The sequence below is a fragment of the Leuciscus leuciscus genome (assembly GCF_965113295.1).
Source record: "Leuciscus leuciscus genome assembly, chromosome: 1".
Lineage (NCBI taxonomy): Eukaryota > Metazoa > Chordata > Actinopteri > Cypriniformes > Leuciscidae > Leuciscus > Leuciscus leuciscus.
The window spans coordinates 42,766,710-42,783,118 of record NC_138725.1 but is presented as its reverse complement, the minus strand read 5'-3'; the positions used below and the strand labels follow the sequence as shown (position 1 = coordinate 42,783,118).

General features: G+C 37.5%; 1 protein-coding gene across 1 annotated transcript; it reads right to left on the bottom strand.

Annotated features, from left to right (window-relative positions):
- Positions 1 to 1,490: 1,490 nt before the first annotated feature.
- On the bottom strand, positions 1,491 to 15,756 carry LOC309506207 (intercellular adhesion molecule 1-like). Its single transcript, XM_082179906.1, has 5 exons — positions 15,522 to 15,756; positions 12,251 to 12,517; positions 11,821 to 12,150; positions 11,391 to 11,624; positions 1,491 to 6,220 (listed from the first exon to the last, which is right to left on the bottom strand). The coding sequence occupies exons 1-5, from the start codon at positions 15,583 to 15,585 to the stop codon at positions 6,102 to 6,104; spliced, it is 1,014 nt and encodes a 337-aa protein (XP_082036032.1). The 5' UTR covers positions 15,586 to 15,756; the 3' UTR covers positions 1,491 to 6,101.
- Positions 15,757 to 16,409: the final 653 nt, after the last annotated feature.

Here is a 16,409-nt window from a genome sequence, read left to right as displayed (position 1 = left end):
ATAGATTTCAGAGTCATTGAGTTCACTAGCATATTGGTGACCTCAGTTTACACACATGGACTAAAATACACAAACTTAAAGGGATAGTTCACCCAAAAATGAAAATTACCCCACGATTTACTCACCCTCAAGCCATCATATGTGTATATAACATTCTTCCTTCAGACGAATACAATCGGAGTTATATAAAAAAAAATGTCCTGGCTCTTCCAAGCTTTATAATGGCAGTGAATGGCCGTTTTTGTTTTTAAGTCCATCACAAGTGCATCCATCCATGATAAAAGTGCTCCACACGGCTCTGGAGGGTTAATAAAGGCCTTCTGAAGCAAAGCGATGCATTTGTGTAAAAAACTTTATCGACTATAACTAGCTTCCAATCCGAAGGCATCCATTTACGGTGGAGGAGTAACCCTTGACCTGACATAATGAGGAATGCGGAAGCGCAGAGGATAGAGCAAAACAGAACACTGTAATTTACTTTATATACTGTCTATGGTAATTTATCAAATAAAATTAGCGATATGAACATCATGACTGTTATTCTTTTGGCTTCCCAACACAGCCCGGGTGTTTTGAGTTCAAATGTCTCTGCAGCTTTGACGTTTTTAGCGCCTCATTTGACAAAATGTCTCCACATTCAACACACTGCGCCTTCAGGGGGTCGCACACCGGACGAGAAGCGCAGCGCCGCGTCTTTAAAATTCAAACACATTATTCCGTCCGTCCGGCGTGCCTCGAGTTGTCCTAGACGGGGCGCGACGCGGCACTGCGCTTCCGGTGGTCTCAGTACCTGCCCTTATAAAACCAAATTTAATGTATTCAGCGTCGTATTTCTCACCACACACTTCGAAGCTTTTGCACAGTTCTCCTACATCTGCTTTTCTTTTCATTAAACAATCCATATTACAGTCAGTGACGTAATGTTACTACATCTGATCGAACAAACGTTCAATCTGACGTTGTGACGTGATTGGTGTTGCGATTTTTATACATAAAACAGCTTCTTGACTTGAGTGTTTTTGAACATATAAATTCATAAGTACAGTTAGATCATTAGAAAATAACAAGATTTGTCAATACATTTTTTTTTTTTTTTTTTAATTTGGGGGTAGTCTCTCTCCACTGCCTGCACGGCCCACCAGATGACCCGAGGCCCACCGGTTGAGAATCACTGGAGTAAGCCGTTTCATTTTCGGTGCGATGATGGGAATATGCGTGTCATCAATGCATCCAACCACATTGTAAATCCTAAAAAAAATTCCAATAATGTAACTCCCTACGAATTAATGCGGCCTCTAGAGGATCCTGTATAAAAGGACATGTCATTTTTGATGTTGTCTACATGAAGAAAATATGCACAATGAATTAATGTATCTGCTCTGCAAAACAATGCTTTTTCTTACTCAGTATTTTTGTTTTGTTGTTTCCGGTCAAAATATCCAAACATTCCTAAATCAAGATGCATTTTCTACATAAGAAAAATGACAAGGTATTGTCGTTACACAATTTTATTAACATCATACAAATTCATACCGTTTTTACAGTCATTTAAGCACATTTTAAGTATAAGGTGTAGTCCGTTTGAAATAAAAAGTGAAATAAATTATGAAAGATATTTACACACGAGAAACACGTTTCCCATTATGGAAAGACCACAAATGAAGTTCAATCTTGATGGTGGCACAGTTGGTAAAGACAGATTAAGCAAGAATTAGGCCTTAGTTCAATTAGGACATTTAAGTAGCTTTTATAAACATGCCTTAAAAAAAAAAACATAAACATACTGGTGTTCATCTTGAGACAAAACAATGGCACTAACATATATTTAGATATGCCAGTGCAAGTTGCTTTCAATTAAAACAGCTCAAACATGCATTTTAGTCTGGTACTAGTTTAACCCCTTACCTGTCACCCCCCTTTTTGAGAATGGACATTAAAATGCACTATTCAAGCTTAAATGGTTGTAATTCAAGAATGCTTTGGAGTATAGACCCAAGTTTGGTCTTGTTTTAAAGGGAAAAAAATAGCAGATTATTGCTGAAGTGAAAGTACTTCAAAAAATTAAAGTATGAAAAAGTTATGGAAGTTTAAATTTACATTAAATCAAATATAATTTATTTAATATATCTTTTATATAAAATATATATTTTACAAAATATGTTTTACAAAAAAATTACTATAAAATCAAAGCCATATATCTAACCAAGTTGTGATCCAAATTTGATGTTGATATCACAAAAATTGAAGTTCCCATGAGATTTTGTTTAGGCGTATTACCAAAAAAATTGAATTTAACTGTATGCATTCTAACATAAAGTAATACATTTCTGTCCAAATATCACTTCTGTCACAAAATATGGAACCTCGAGACTCAGACCTTTCTGACAATATGTGTTTTGTCAAGATTAGAAAATATTTTGATCATAAATTATGAAATATGATGACGCCCAAAAGGGGAGGAGCCTGATAAAATAATTTAGAGTACCGTTTCTATGGTAACACAATGTCCAATTTCAAAACAGTTTTCACAGGATGAATTCTGAGATCGTAAGCTTTCAAATGATACCTAATTTATGATAACTACTAAAATATGTGATGTAATAAAAAAAGGCAATAAAAAAAATAATATCATATTTTAGAGGATAATATGTATATTATACTTTTTAGAGGATAATATTATTTTATATTTTTTTATTGACAAATACTAGATTAAATGTTTTATTATGAACTTTTAGCACGAAAACCCAAGTTTCAATTATTAAAAGTGTGTGCGTCGACTTTTTGTGACAAACGCCAGAAACGCCCGTTATGATGTAGATTTTTTGAGGTGCGCTCTTGTCATAAATTCATCTATTACTGTTCCTGCATAAATTGTAACAAAAAACAGTGCTGAAATATCTAGTAAGGAGTCTTAGACCTTTCCAACGATATATAGTTTGTCGTGATTAAATTAGGATTTAATTGTAATATAGTGAAGTAAACTTAGGCGTCCCGTATACGGGACGGTGACAGTTAAGGGTTAATAAGCCTTTTCTGTGAAACCGGGGGAATGTGTGCTTAAGTATCCTATTTTGTTCACTTCGCCCTATGCTATCTTTTCCTGTGACTGGAAGGCTTATCAATACTTTGGTTTTGTTTTCCCCTGAATTGACTACTGCATTACACTTCTTTCTGGGGTTCCTAAAACCACACTCAACAAATTGCAATGCGTGTAAAAAAAATTAGGTTCGCTTTTTCTTGACGGTTTTAATTATTTTGTATTCCAGTCTGTTCTCTTTTTTTTTTTTTTTACTCTTTGTATTTCTATTTGTGTATTTTTATTTTCTTTGTATTTTTATTGTGTAAAGTGCCTTGAGAAGCTGCTTTAAAGGCACTATATAAAATAAAGTTTACTATTAATCTAATTTGTCAATTTTCTTCTCTTTATTGACTTTAGTTCTGACTTCAATATGATTAATTGTCACCAGGTAATCAAGAAATTGCAGCATCTACAAGTTCCATCAACATTAAAGGTCCCGTGACATGAAATTTCCACTTTCTGAGGTTTTTTAACATTAATATGAGTTCCCCTAGCCTGTATATGGTCCCCAAGTTTCAAAAATTTTTAATCGGTGTAAATCGAGCTTTTGCTATTTTTCTCTGCCTTTGAGAAAATGGAGGCTCAACCGGGCTGATCTTGAATCTCCTCATGACGTCATAAGGAGAAATGTTACCTCCCCTTTCTCTGCTTTGCCCGCCCAGAGAATATTTCTCACCCATGAGAAAATGAGCAAGGAAGTAGAATGCGCGCGCGATTTTAGTTTGTCCACGAGAGATATCATGGCTTTTGAGCGAGCGAAGCATAATAATTGCTCAATAATTGGATGTACAAATGAACATCGAATGGTCAATACAGAGCTGGGCTTGCTGAACGTCGGACAAGTAAGTCAACAAATTATATATAAGTGTGTTGCTTTACTGTTTATGGTTACCTAGCTTCTTACACGTAGAATGTGGCTGTCACATTAGCTATGCAGCTAACGTTATGCAGTTACTTGCGCTAATGTGAAGGTAGACAGCATCAAGTTACACATACTGTAACGCGAGTGTTGTACATTCTTTGTTATTTGGAAAACCGTTTTCCTGTTGGTTATATGGCGCGCGCGATATCCGCATTTCAAGATCGCAGAGCTTGATGTAATTGTAATAAGATAAATTACAGACGTTACAGATCTCTCATGAAAAGGCAACAGTAGGTTCGCGTTAGCTACATGATGATAACTGTAAACCATCCGAATAAAGTACCGTATCCAGACATAATATTTTAAACTAACCATTCGGAAACGTCCTGCTGGAGCCGCTGAGTTGCAACTTCTTCATCCGTTGCTTCTCGATCTAGATCAGATTCTGGGTCAAACTGAAATGCTTAAACGACTGCGTGTCTTCGTGCCATTGCAATATATCCAACATAAACAAACATGCATGGTACGGTTGCACAAGATGGTCAAGGCCACACCCACCCTCCACCTTGCGCTGCCTTTCTCCTCCTCATTAGTATTTAAAGCTACAGACACCGAAACGGCCCGTCTGAAGGAAGCTCATTCTGGGACTTGCTTGTAGTGGCTATAATTCTGCACCGAGGCTGAATTTTTGGAAAGAGATTTCAGATACAGTACTAAGGACCACTAAGGACTATATTAAAGCCTACAAAAAGTAGCATGTCATGGGACCTTTAATACACTGGGTCCATACCTTCCTTTCTAATACACTGCAAGCTGTAAGGGTTGATAATTCAGTATTCAGTTTTCTCCACCTTAACATCTCAAAACTCCCGTTATAATCAACAAACCTGTTATTTACATCATGTTTGCACCGTTATTTATGATGAAAGCATTCTTTAGTGTGCAGAAATCCAGTTGCAATGATGAGATCACTGCATTCATGCGCTCAACATTTCTGTGATCGGATACATGCTCATCACTGCAACCTTTCATGCCACGATCTAAATATAATGCTATAGAACTAAATATAATGCTATAATCAACTCTTTTCACGATTAGTTAAGCATGAGAGCTGTAATAGTAAAAACATGCTAGAAAATTTAGAGAGAGTTCCACATGTAATACTGTCTATTTCATATGCAAATCTGTCAGCCAATCACAGCAGTGGACGTTTAAACTGAAGTCCCTATACAGCCATACGGGTGTACGGGTTTTAAACAAACAATCCTTTCAATGCACATTAGAGGATTAGCTATGCCTTTGTCATTGTTTTGATTTGGTATGCTTATTATTGTAAAATTTGTAACACGTTTGAATGTGTCTTTGTAATGTATGCACCACTGTGGAAAATAATTTCCTCTTTGAGGACAAATAAATAAATAAATAAATAAATAAATATCTTAAAGGTATAGTGGAGGATATTCCCGAATTTTAGAAAAAATGCCGCCCTCTCCACTTTTTGAAAAAATGCACATGCGCAACACTCTACCTGCTCCCGAGAGGGAACGCCTATAAAACGTGTGCACGAGAGACGGCTAGCATCGCTAATCATAGCTTACATTAACTTTTACTAGCAGTGATTTTAAATGGATTTCTCCAAATAGCATGCCAAACTTTACCTGTCGAGTAGAAACTTCTCGACTGAGGCATCAGTGGGAAGCCCAACCTGTGCTTTTTGCGCACGCCAGCGTGTGAAATATTCACCCAAACACACTCTGGTCTTGTTTCTTTCTTCAGAGGCCTTTCTCTTCTTGTCATACAATTCGTAGACACTTTTTCTCTTGCGACCCTCAGACATTTTGAAAAAACCCGGTGAGAACGGCGAGCTTCAATGAATGGCTGAAACCGTAGCTCACCACACATATACACCTGAAAGTGCGCATGCGCAGAAAGCGAAAACTACCTAGGGACGAGCACGTACGACGGCCTTACGTAAACACATCACCAGAATGATTGACAATTAGGAGGACCAATAGTCTTGATGATCCACCCGGAAAAAGAAAATCCTCCACTATACCTTTAAGTATATATATTATAGAAAGTATAATCCATAATCATAACGTTTTTTTACAATCTCCCTGAGGAGAAGCTACCGTTTTGAGGTCATCTCTTGCAAGTCAATCAGATGACAGCATTTGCGGAGGTCCTGCGTTTGTATATCACATAAGAGACGACTGCCACTGCCACTGCCACTGCCACTGCCAAGACAGCTAAAATAATAGCCCACCATGGTGTGCTGCCTGTGGGAGAAATGACATGAATGATTTTAGAAACAGATGAATCCATCAACAGTTTCAGCAACAGAAGCGTGACACACAAACCACCAGCAGCCGTCCTGGAGCGGCTCGGCAGGAACACAACACCAGTGTACGGGAGACTACAAGACACTAATGTTGCCCTATTCCTCATTTTGTGTTAGATAAAATAGCCTGATGAATGATTAATTGCAAATGCGAAGCTTATTCAAGACTGCAAAAAAAAAGAAGAAAAAAAAGAAGAAACTTTGGGATAAATAAATATTGAGAAATATTAATATAACCAACTTGCTAAAATGTCACAAATGCATTCTTGTTTTCTTTCCTCATAGTTAGGGTTTTCCATTTCAAATGGAAAAGATTTGTAATAATATTGTAGTCTATATAACCAACAGAAAGCGGTTTAATTTTTTTTGAAATTTTGTTTTCTAGTTGCTCCTAATTAAAATGTTTATATAAATTACACTAGCAGAATTGTAACATACACACAAACCTAGGCTCCTCTGTATCAGAAGATCTCATTGTTACAGTATATACAGTGCTACACTCTTAAAGTGCCCCCCTCCTTATTATGCTTTTTCACATATTACATTTCATGTAGTGCTTAATATACTGTAGCTGTTTGTGAACTTAAAAGGTCTGCAAAGATCAAAGTGCATGACAAATTATGTTATTGCAAATGAAAGAATCGATTTTGAACTGCCAAAACGAGTCGTCAGTAATTCCAGTCTCACTTCCTGCTCAAACCTATGTTTGTAACACATTTGCATAAATCCAGCCTATGGTCTTCATTGGCTGCCTGCAAACATCTACTTTGACCCGCCCTCAAACACTGTAGTCTGGAAGAGTTTGGTTTGTGTTTTCGACATGTTGAGAAGATGCCGTTTTCTGTTCTGCCAAAGCAAACCAAATCCACTTTGCTGCACTTTCAAAGGATGAGGACTCGGGCTTGAAATGATTATGTAAAACCGACGCCATTGTTACTGTTCATTTCACTGTGTATCAAGTCCTGAGTAAGCTCACAGAAAAGGAGTTTTCACTAGTTCACACTTGCATATAATCAGATGTTTCCCAACCTGGGGGTCGCGACCGCCACTATGCTAAAGATTTACGAGGAGTCACCAAGTTCACTCTAGTTTGAGGAATAGGGATGAAACGGTTACCAGTTTGAAGATAAACCAAAATGCAATTTCTGATGTATTACAGTTTAATATTTGAATCGTCATTAAAACGTATTTGTTTTCCAGGATTTGAAATACTCATGGTAAAATACTGTCCGGTATTAAGCAAATTAAGCAACAGTCTACTAGCAGCAGAAGTTACCTGGGAAACATCTCTACTTCTGCTGCTCAATAAGCCCCCCACCTACTGACAGAGAGTGGATTTACATTTTCATTCAGCATGTCTGCGGTTTTTGTTTGTGAAACTCAGACTGGACTGAGAAACTCAGAGTCTGTCCTTTGTGGAATGGAAAGGCTCCATGGATGTTAAAGGTTCTTCATGAAAACATTTAAAGCACCTTTATTTTTAGGAGTGTATTGAGTGAGTATGTTTATAGGTCAAATGCGGAAACAAGTTCGAATTTTAACACTTCTGGTTTCATCGTCCCAAAGTTAATGGGTTTTTGAAATGGGTTGTTGGTTAAATGTCTGAAATAAGGTCTGTGTTTAAAAAAAATACATCAGTTACACCCCCTTGTCATTTTTTTAAGCTTTTGCTTTTCTTGAAAAAAGCAGTTGCTAACAAGTGGTAAAACGGGACTACAGACATTGTAGCCGGGACATTAGACAATTACACCAAACAACTTAAACTCATCTACTCACTTTAGTCTGCTTGTACAGCCTACCTGTGTCACAAACTATTGCAAACTATTATAACTCAAACGCTCATGGGACATTTTTTTTTTTAATAAAGACCGAAAGATTTGTTGAAAGCTGGGTGATGGTGACGTTGAAGTCATGTGACCGTGGTGTAGTTTATTTATAACCTATGTTTTAGGGATGGGACGATACACTTAAACTCACGATACGATGCACCTCGATATGCCAGGGTCACGATACGATACGTCACGATACGATATCAAAAAAGAAAAAAAAAGAAAAAAAAGGTAGTGCAGACTAACTTTTTTTTTTATACATGCCATGGGATTAATCAATGCATGCTGATGAATGATGTATAATAATAATAATTAATCTGCATACCCTAGTTTTGCACAGATGTAACAAGACTGACAGTGACACAATAAGACCTCATGTTAGCATCTTTTTATTTATGTATGTTCTTTAATGTTTGATTATAATTTTACTGTCTTCACACAGGGATGGGATTTGATAAGATTTTATCAATAATAATGCCACTGACGATTCTGATTATCGATCCAATTCTTTAACGATTCTCTTATCGATTCTTGATAGCACTGTGTGGAAAAATGTTTAAAATGCTTTTAAAAAAAAGTGGTTTTATTTATTTTAAAGTTTAAGCTTGAGTTAGCAAACTGTACTTTTTATATAATGTATGTAATAAATAGAACCTTATTGTAAAGTGTTACTGATTAGTTATACACCGATTCAGACGTCTCCTGAGTTTACTGTTGGAAAGATCAGTTGTTTTAACGATTCATTAAAATGAATCGGTTCAAAGGAGTCATTATTAGTTCGCGAATTGGACGTGTCGTGCGCGTTGTGTGATTATCCCAGCAGTTAGGACATGGACATCCAAGATTTGTGTCAAGTTGTCAACATAGAAAACATTTCATCACAGTATAGTTTTATTTCGTTTAATTAAAGTGTTGTTTTATGTCAGCTGAATGTCCGGAACGCTTTTCAGAGAAGATAAGGAAAGTTATTTAGCACAATTCACACCCAGCAGTATAATTCAGGGAAAAAAAATATCCGAATGCTCCACACGAAACTTTGGTCTTCCGACCTTTTACCACCGTGTCGATTTATTTTGATTAATAGAGCATCACAGTCCCGCCCACAGCCGGTGCCGGAAGTAAAAATTCAATACAATTTCTCCATTGACAGTTGGGGTATAAGCCATAAAAACGTAACCATACATGGTAGACTTAAAACCAGCTACGGCTGTACTAAGCGATTGTATATGCTCATATAACCGCCAAAAGTTCATGGGGCACTAACCTTGTTTTGAGATAAATGCCTTTTATTCGCGATGTCTTGGAGAAGTACTTCATTACCCACAATCCTAAACAATCCCACAATCCCACAGTGATGCATCTGATTGGTGGAGCTTGTGTAAACCCCGCGAAAGTTCGTGAAGACTCAAGATAAATAAAAAAATAAAAAAAACTGTTGCGTTTTTTTTGCACTGTATCACTGATGTGACATTTGAACCGAGGAGTCTTCATATATGGTATGAGTCATATCAAGCATTTTATGATGCCACTGTCAAAACAATATTTAGCTTAGGCATACCCAGAGCCATAGAGAGCTCTTCATGCATTTACTGAACATTTGTGTAATCATTTATGGCAAGTTAATAAACTGAATATGATGCACTTTCTGGTTTGCTGACCTTCACTTTTTAATTTTCACTTGTTGTTATTAAGAAAATACATTAAATGTTATTAAAATTAAGGATGAACTATAACTTCATGAATAAAATGAGCATGGATCACAAGTGGGAAATTGTTGAGGCATTTGTCAGCAACCTGCCCGTGGGCCGCTGAAACTGATGAGCAGAACGCCGCGCGGACTGCCAGATCTGCACCCGTGAGCCGCGGACCACCAGCCATGCTTTCCAGTCTATTTACACAATTACTACTGAAAGAACTGCTATAAACGGCACAAGAAAAAGTTCGCGTGGCTGTCGTCAGATTTTAAAGTCGCTCTAAAGGCTCTTTCGCGGTTGTGGCTTCAGTCGACTTCAGTGAGGCGCGGTGGTTTATGGGATGAGTAGTTCCTTCGCTCGGAAATGAAAATATGTACACAGTCTTGTACCTTTGACTTTTTTTGGATTTTCTCGCCGTTTTTTCACTCGAAATGATATGTTGTATGCCTATGAGTTCAGCCGTAACTGGTTATCCTCAGACATGCTCTAAAACTCTTTAGATACGGATTTTCGAAAACGTCAATGGGAGAAATGAATGGGAAATTTACTTCCGGCACCGAAGCGCTCTCGGGCTGTGGGCGGGACTGTGATGCTCTATATGTGCGAGGGAGAGAGAGCAAGACAGCGCCTAGTTTGGAGACAGTGAAGTCGTTTACACAGAGAGTGCGCGCGCGCGACCGGCTCTCTCTCTCTCTCTGGTCGTTCTTTTAGTTAAAACATGCGCCCTGTCACAAACGCAGCTGTTCATCTACATTACTCACCGATCAAATAAGACTTTGGCGGGACAAAAATTCACTTTGGCGGGCGCTAAAACAAGTTCAATGCAGGAAAATTCATGCGTGAGTTTCCATTAGACTCGCACGGTATGTGTGTGTGCTTCAAGATTATGACGCAAGTGCTAAGATTCCGATTGGCCAAGAGAAAAAGTGCTAAGATTCCGATTGGCCCAGAGAAATGTAAATTATAAGAATTATCCAATAATGTTTCGCAATTCTAGCCTGCATGGCAGTTTACTGTGAGAAACAAACCGCTGTCTTGACGTGACGACGTACCGCACCGTTCCCCGGATATAATTTTTTTTTTCATTTAGTTTTACCCTGCTTGATCAGCAGATGGTGCTGCCAGTCTGCCACCAACTGTATGTCTGCCCCATATACATACACACACATATAATACACTAAATTATTTATATACTACGCAAATCATGCAGCAGTGCCATCTAGCTTTATTTCGCGATCCATTTTTTTCGACCTCGATGCGTTTCGTCACGTTTTGTATCGCGATATTTTGTCAAACGATATTTCGTCCCATCCCTACTATGTTTAGCTTTTTACTTCTGGTGATTGTATTGAGGCTTCAAAATTCATAAAAATTGTGTTCATTTGTGAAGATTTTAATGATGAACAAAGCATGTAAGAATCATATTTTGTTGGTCACAGAGCATTCTTTCTCTAAAGCCAATGGAAAAATCCGGTTAAGTTTTTATTGAGGGAACCAGAGTGATGCTAACATCCAGATAGGAAATCAGTAACGGTAATTTTAAATTAGTGTTTTAACTATTCATTAGTGTTTATTCAGAACTGACCTGTAGATGTGAGGATGAACACTTTGCTGTCTGTTCCCTGAGAGTTTGTGGCGATGCACGTGTAGTTTCCTGAACTGAGCGTGGAGGACCGGAGCACCGAGGAGCTGATCGTCTCTTTCAGATGTTCTGAGTGCCATGAGTACGTAGGAGCCGGGTTTGCCTTCACTGTACAGTTTAGTGTGAGCTCTTCATTTATATTGATGGTCTCTGTTGAACTGGAGTGTTTTGGTTTATCTGAGGAGGACAGAGGAACATTTCTCAGCACAACAACACCATGATGAGCAGCTCTTATTAATAGATCAGTAAATCTTTTTATCTATGTTAATTCACTTCATAATATGAAAAATCCTTCACACTAGAGGGTCCATCAGAAAATATTAACTGAATTAAACTGAATCAAATTTGAAAGCGTAGCAATAAGTAAACCTACAGTAAACTTCAACATTGAGTGTTTTTGATGGGGCTGTTGGAGGAGGTCGAGGTCCTTCTTCTCCCAGTTCCAGCTTTGCTTCACACCTGTACTGAGCTCCATCATCAGCTCTGTCTGGACGGATCAGGAGTTTAGATGTTTTACTGACTGGAGTCTTGATGGTGTCACTGAAGATGGTTTGATCCACCAGAGTCTGTCCTTTGTACCAGTTGACAGTGAGATTCTGAACAGGAGCCACATTGAGAACGTCACACTGGAGCTCATACTGGTTTCTCTCCATCATTGGTCCATTGTGATTCACAGTGCTGATGGACACATTGTCTGGAGTCTCTGTGGAGGAAGATTTACACACTGATATCTGCAGTCATGAATGTACAGTAGATATTTCTGAGAAGGAAAATATAACAGTATCAATAACAGAGAAACTCACTGTAAATAGTCACTGGGAGATTCACTGTACACTGTGTCTTATTATAGTTTATGAAGCAGGATGGCTCTATGTCCCATTCTCTCAGCTCTGACACTCTCCATGTGGTCAGATTGTTTCTGGTCATGGGCACTGGTCCCTCACTGACTTCCCATCCCATCCCTTTATGCGGGACAGAAGTGCTGCAGTCGACTGAGACAGAACCGCCGTACTTCACAATAACTCTCTGTGGGTTGAGCTGAACTGGACATCCATCATCAGCATGTGTACCTGTTAAACATATTGAGGAATTCAGAATAATGGCATACATAATAGCAGGTATTATTTACTTGACAGACTGAACATTGATAAGCAACTATCACATGTTAACTAGTTGATAAAATGACTGGTCTGGATTATTGGTCAGGATCTGGTATTTTATTGTGTTTATTGACCAACTATGCAAGACAAAGCTATTGTAGAAGACAATCAGTCTATAACTGTTTATGACTGTTTACAAACAAAGAAGCAAATAAATTCTTATCATCTTGGCATTAAAGGCACAGTACGGAAGTTTCCCCACTAGATCTAGGTCGCTTATTAAAAACAATAACAAAGGTGTGGCACGTTTGACCCGTAAACACGTTTTGTAGTTTATTTATTTTACAATAAACTTTATTTGACAAATTAAGATTGTGGGGTAACGCAGTACTGTTTTACTTGGTCAAAACAATCCTAATAAAAATAAATTGTGTGTTAAAAGTTATGTTATAACGTTACTCTGTGCGTTCGCACAGTGGCTGGTAGTGGACACTTGTTGCACACTGCAGTAAACTATTTTAGAATATTAATAAAACTGGATGACTTGTGTTGCTAAATAACATGTAATACGTTTTTATTATTGTAATTAATATTGTATGGTGGAGAAAATGCTGTATTACTGTTACTACAAAAAAAGAAAGAAAAAAAAGCTCTTTCTGATTATGCTATGTAAGTCTCCATGAGGCATGGTACAAATATGTTACTCATGGTAAATCAAGAAAACAAGACATTCAAATAATAAGCTATATAAGCTTATGTTGAGCTATATAACAATTAGTTTATTGTCATTAAAGGTATCCAAACAGTTGCTCACCTGTCTAATAAAACACATAATATATTACAGTGTCTTTGGTGTTTCCATGGTTTCTACGGAACTCAGATTTGACGACATTGACAGGTGACGCAAAGACACGGGCTGTTACACTGATTAAAATGGCTGATTTCTCTGGATGTAAACATTGTTGGAAACATTTGGGATAATGTATGTACACAAGTCAACAAACTATATGAAACTGTGCTAGTGGTTTTTGGGTATTTTAATCTTACATATTGTGCATTTAAACTAATAAACTTCTTAAACTAAGAATCTTTTTTGACCTGTACTCAGCCTCAATAAACATTTTATTTTAAAAGAATTTTATTTGAAAGTTGTTTCCCAAGGTTAAGGTGTCAACCGTACCCTCCCAACTCATCATTATTAATATGAAAAAAAGTCATAAGGACATCATCATTATCAGTTACAGTATCTGAACAAGGACAAGTAGGCTATGTCTAATTATTTATCGCTTCATATTTTATTTAATAAACCGATTGCATTGTCATGAGCCTACTGTGGCCGAGAGAGCTCAATGCGCTGCAACGGAAGAAAACCCATGCAAATAGAAAAAACACCAGCAAATTACGAAAACATCTTCATCAGTTTGACAACACATGTGCTGTAAATACAACGCAACAGAATACAGAAACACGCTGCTAGCCTTTTGGATATTATTAGCCCAAATAATCGGACAAAATATACAATCAGCTGTGAAACGTTATGTAAACTGGCTAATTTTCACAACTGTAACTAAATAACATACAAGGTTCACGAAAATAAATTCCGTAATGCTTACTTTATTAATGGTTAAAACCAGGTCAAAATAAATGCTATTTGCAGCGCGTTTCTGTATTTGGTAGCGTTGTGAGTATTTGCAGCACGTGTTGTCAAACTGAAGATGATGTTGGTTTTCTTAATTTACTGGTATTTTTTCTATTTCTATTTCTTCAGTTGCAGATTGCAGCGTGTTGCTCTTTTGCAGCGCGTAAAGCTCTCTCTCGGCCACCGTACATGGTTCATGACTGTGACAGGGGTGAAAATGCCCTTTTCCCAAGATATAAAATAAGTCTCTGATGTCCCCAGAGTGTGTATGTGAAGTTTACGCTCAAAATACCCCCCATACATTTTTTTATATCATGTTAAAATTGTCACTTTTTGAGGGCGTTTTTGTGTGTGTCCCTTTAAATGCAAATGAGCTGCTGCTCCCAGCATAGAGGGCGGAGCTTAAAGAGATTGAATGTGTGTTAGCAGCTCTGACAGGCACTGAACATTTCAAAAAACGTTTAGCCTTTTATGTTCAAACCGGACAAAGATGGAGAGACTCAAGAATAAGTGACAACATGTAGAAGGCAACAGGACATTTCAGAATGATTAGTTGATGAATTTATGTAGGCTGATGTAGAGTTAACTATCTTCTAGTCATTGATTAGCATATTCTGTCATGATAATCTATAAATCGTGTTCCCGGGGGCGGGGATTATATACATTTAAGGGTTTGTGGTGTTACTAACCCTGGGAGGAGGAAGCTCCTGTTGTCCCTACCAGCCGTTTGTTGTAGTCCTTAAAATGTGGTTTATGTAAAATAAAATATCTCCCTTTGCTTTGAACTTTGAGCGTCTTTGCAGATGTTATTTAATGCTCAAACAGCAACATTACACACTAACTAAAGTTAAAAAAGTGAAATCATAATCAACCACCCCTTAGGGCATGATTATACATAAGACCTTATGTAGCCACGCCCCTTTTGAGCGTTGTGCTCGTTGTCTTCTTTCGGTTTTTGTGAATGAACAGCTCGTTTTAAAATCTTCCTTAACATTTGTTAAGACATCTGTTTTAAACATTACAATGCTCCTGATAACTTTCGTTAACTCTACAATAAGTAAATCCACTTCACCAGCTAATTACTCCTCGACAGCGATGCCATAGAAATATACAGAGCGAACGCAAAAACGGAAGTTCAAAGACAATATTCTAAAGATGGCTGCGCACCTGTTTCTCTGGCGCATAAGGTCTAGACATCCAAATTTACCAGCACTAAAAATACTGTGAACTCAAGCACTGTCATATATCACATTACAAACGCTCACTGGTACTAGCGAGTGTAACGTACAGTTATGAATTAGCTTTCAAATTCAATACAAAGCAGTCAATACAAACCTGTGATGATAGTCACAAACAAAACTCCAAAGGGATGAACAAGTCCAAAGAAATATTGCAGCATATTAAAAGTGTTCAAGGAAACCGTCGACCGGGTTAAAGGCGCTGTTAAAAGGCTGGTGAATAAATAATACGTCGCCCGACACTGTAATCAAATCATAGACAGACTCAGATGAGTGACTGTCCAGTGGTTCCTTTCCTTTCTTCTTCTTCTTTGGGCTTATTGGCGATTCGCATTCTTAAAAAAAAAGAGCATTACCGCCATCTACAGTAGGTAAGATCAGAGACAATATATCACAACTCCCAGAACATCAGGGCTCATGCTTTCAATGTTGCTGCGTGTTCAGCTCCTCCATTTACAGCCAAAGTCCATCATATTCCAGAGAGGGATAATGATACTAAAAATAATAATAATAGCCTATCTATATTCTAGGGCCAGTTGTTCAAAAAGTTTAATCTGGATCAGAATGATCTGGATTTGGAAATCCCATTTTTTTGCTATCCAGGATCAGGCAATTCATCTTACTTTTGTGCCGAGTTTTCAAAGCAAAATTGGATTGGATCACCCTGATCTGGATGTAAACTTTTTCCGATTACCAAATCTGGATTGCTGGTGCTCTACTACGGAACCCCCAAAGGGACATGGTCATGTAAAAAATATGAAAAAAAAAAAAAAAAAAAAAAGTCAATGCTTTTGCGTTATTTTAGAAAAGTTTCGTATAGCGTTCAACAAAACAACTTTGTGTTCGCTTGCAAATATCTTTTGACTGGTTCATCTCTTATGATTGTGCCAATGTAATTTAGAAACAGTGATAAAACAGTGATTTGATTTTTACAGCTGTTTGGGGATTATTTAATGGCACAAAATCTCTTTTTTACTTTACAGTA

Bases quoted from the DNA above. Each gene is read 5' to 3' on its own strand.
- LOC309506207 (XM_082179906.1), bottom strand. From the start codon at position 15,585: ATGCTGCAATATTTCTTTGGACTTGTTCATCCCTTTGGAGTTTTGTTT. The intron at 12,151-12,250 runs GTGAGTTTCTCT...CTTCCTCCACAG, and splicing joins TCTCCCAGTGACTATTTACA to AGACTCCAGACAATGTGTCC. The intron at 6,221-11,390 runs GTCAGTTCTGAA...TTTCTCCCACAG, and splicing joins GTTCATCCTCACATCTACAG to GCAGCACACCATGGTGGGCT.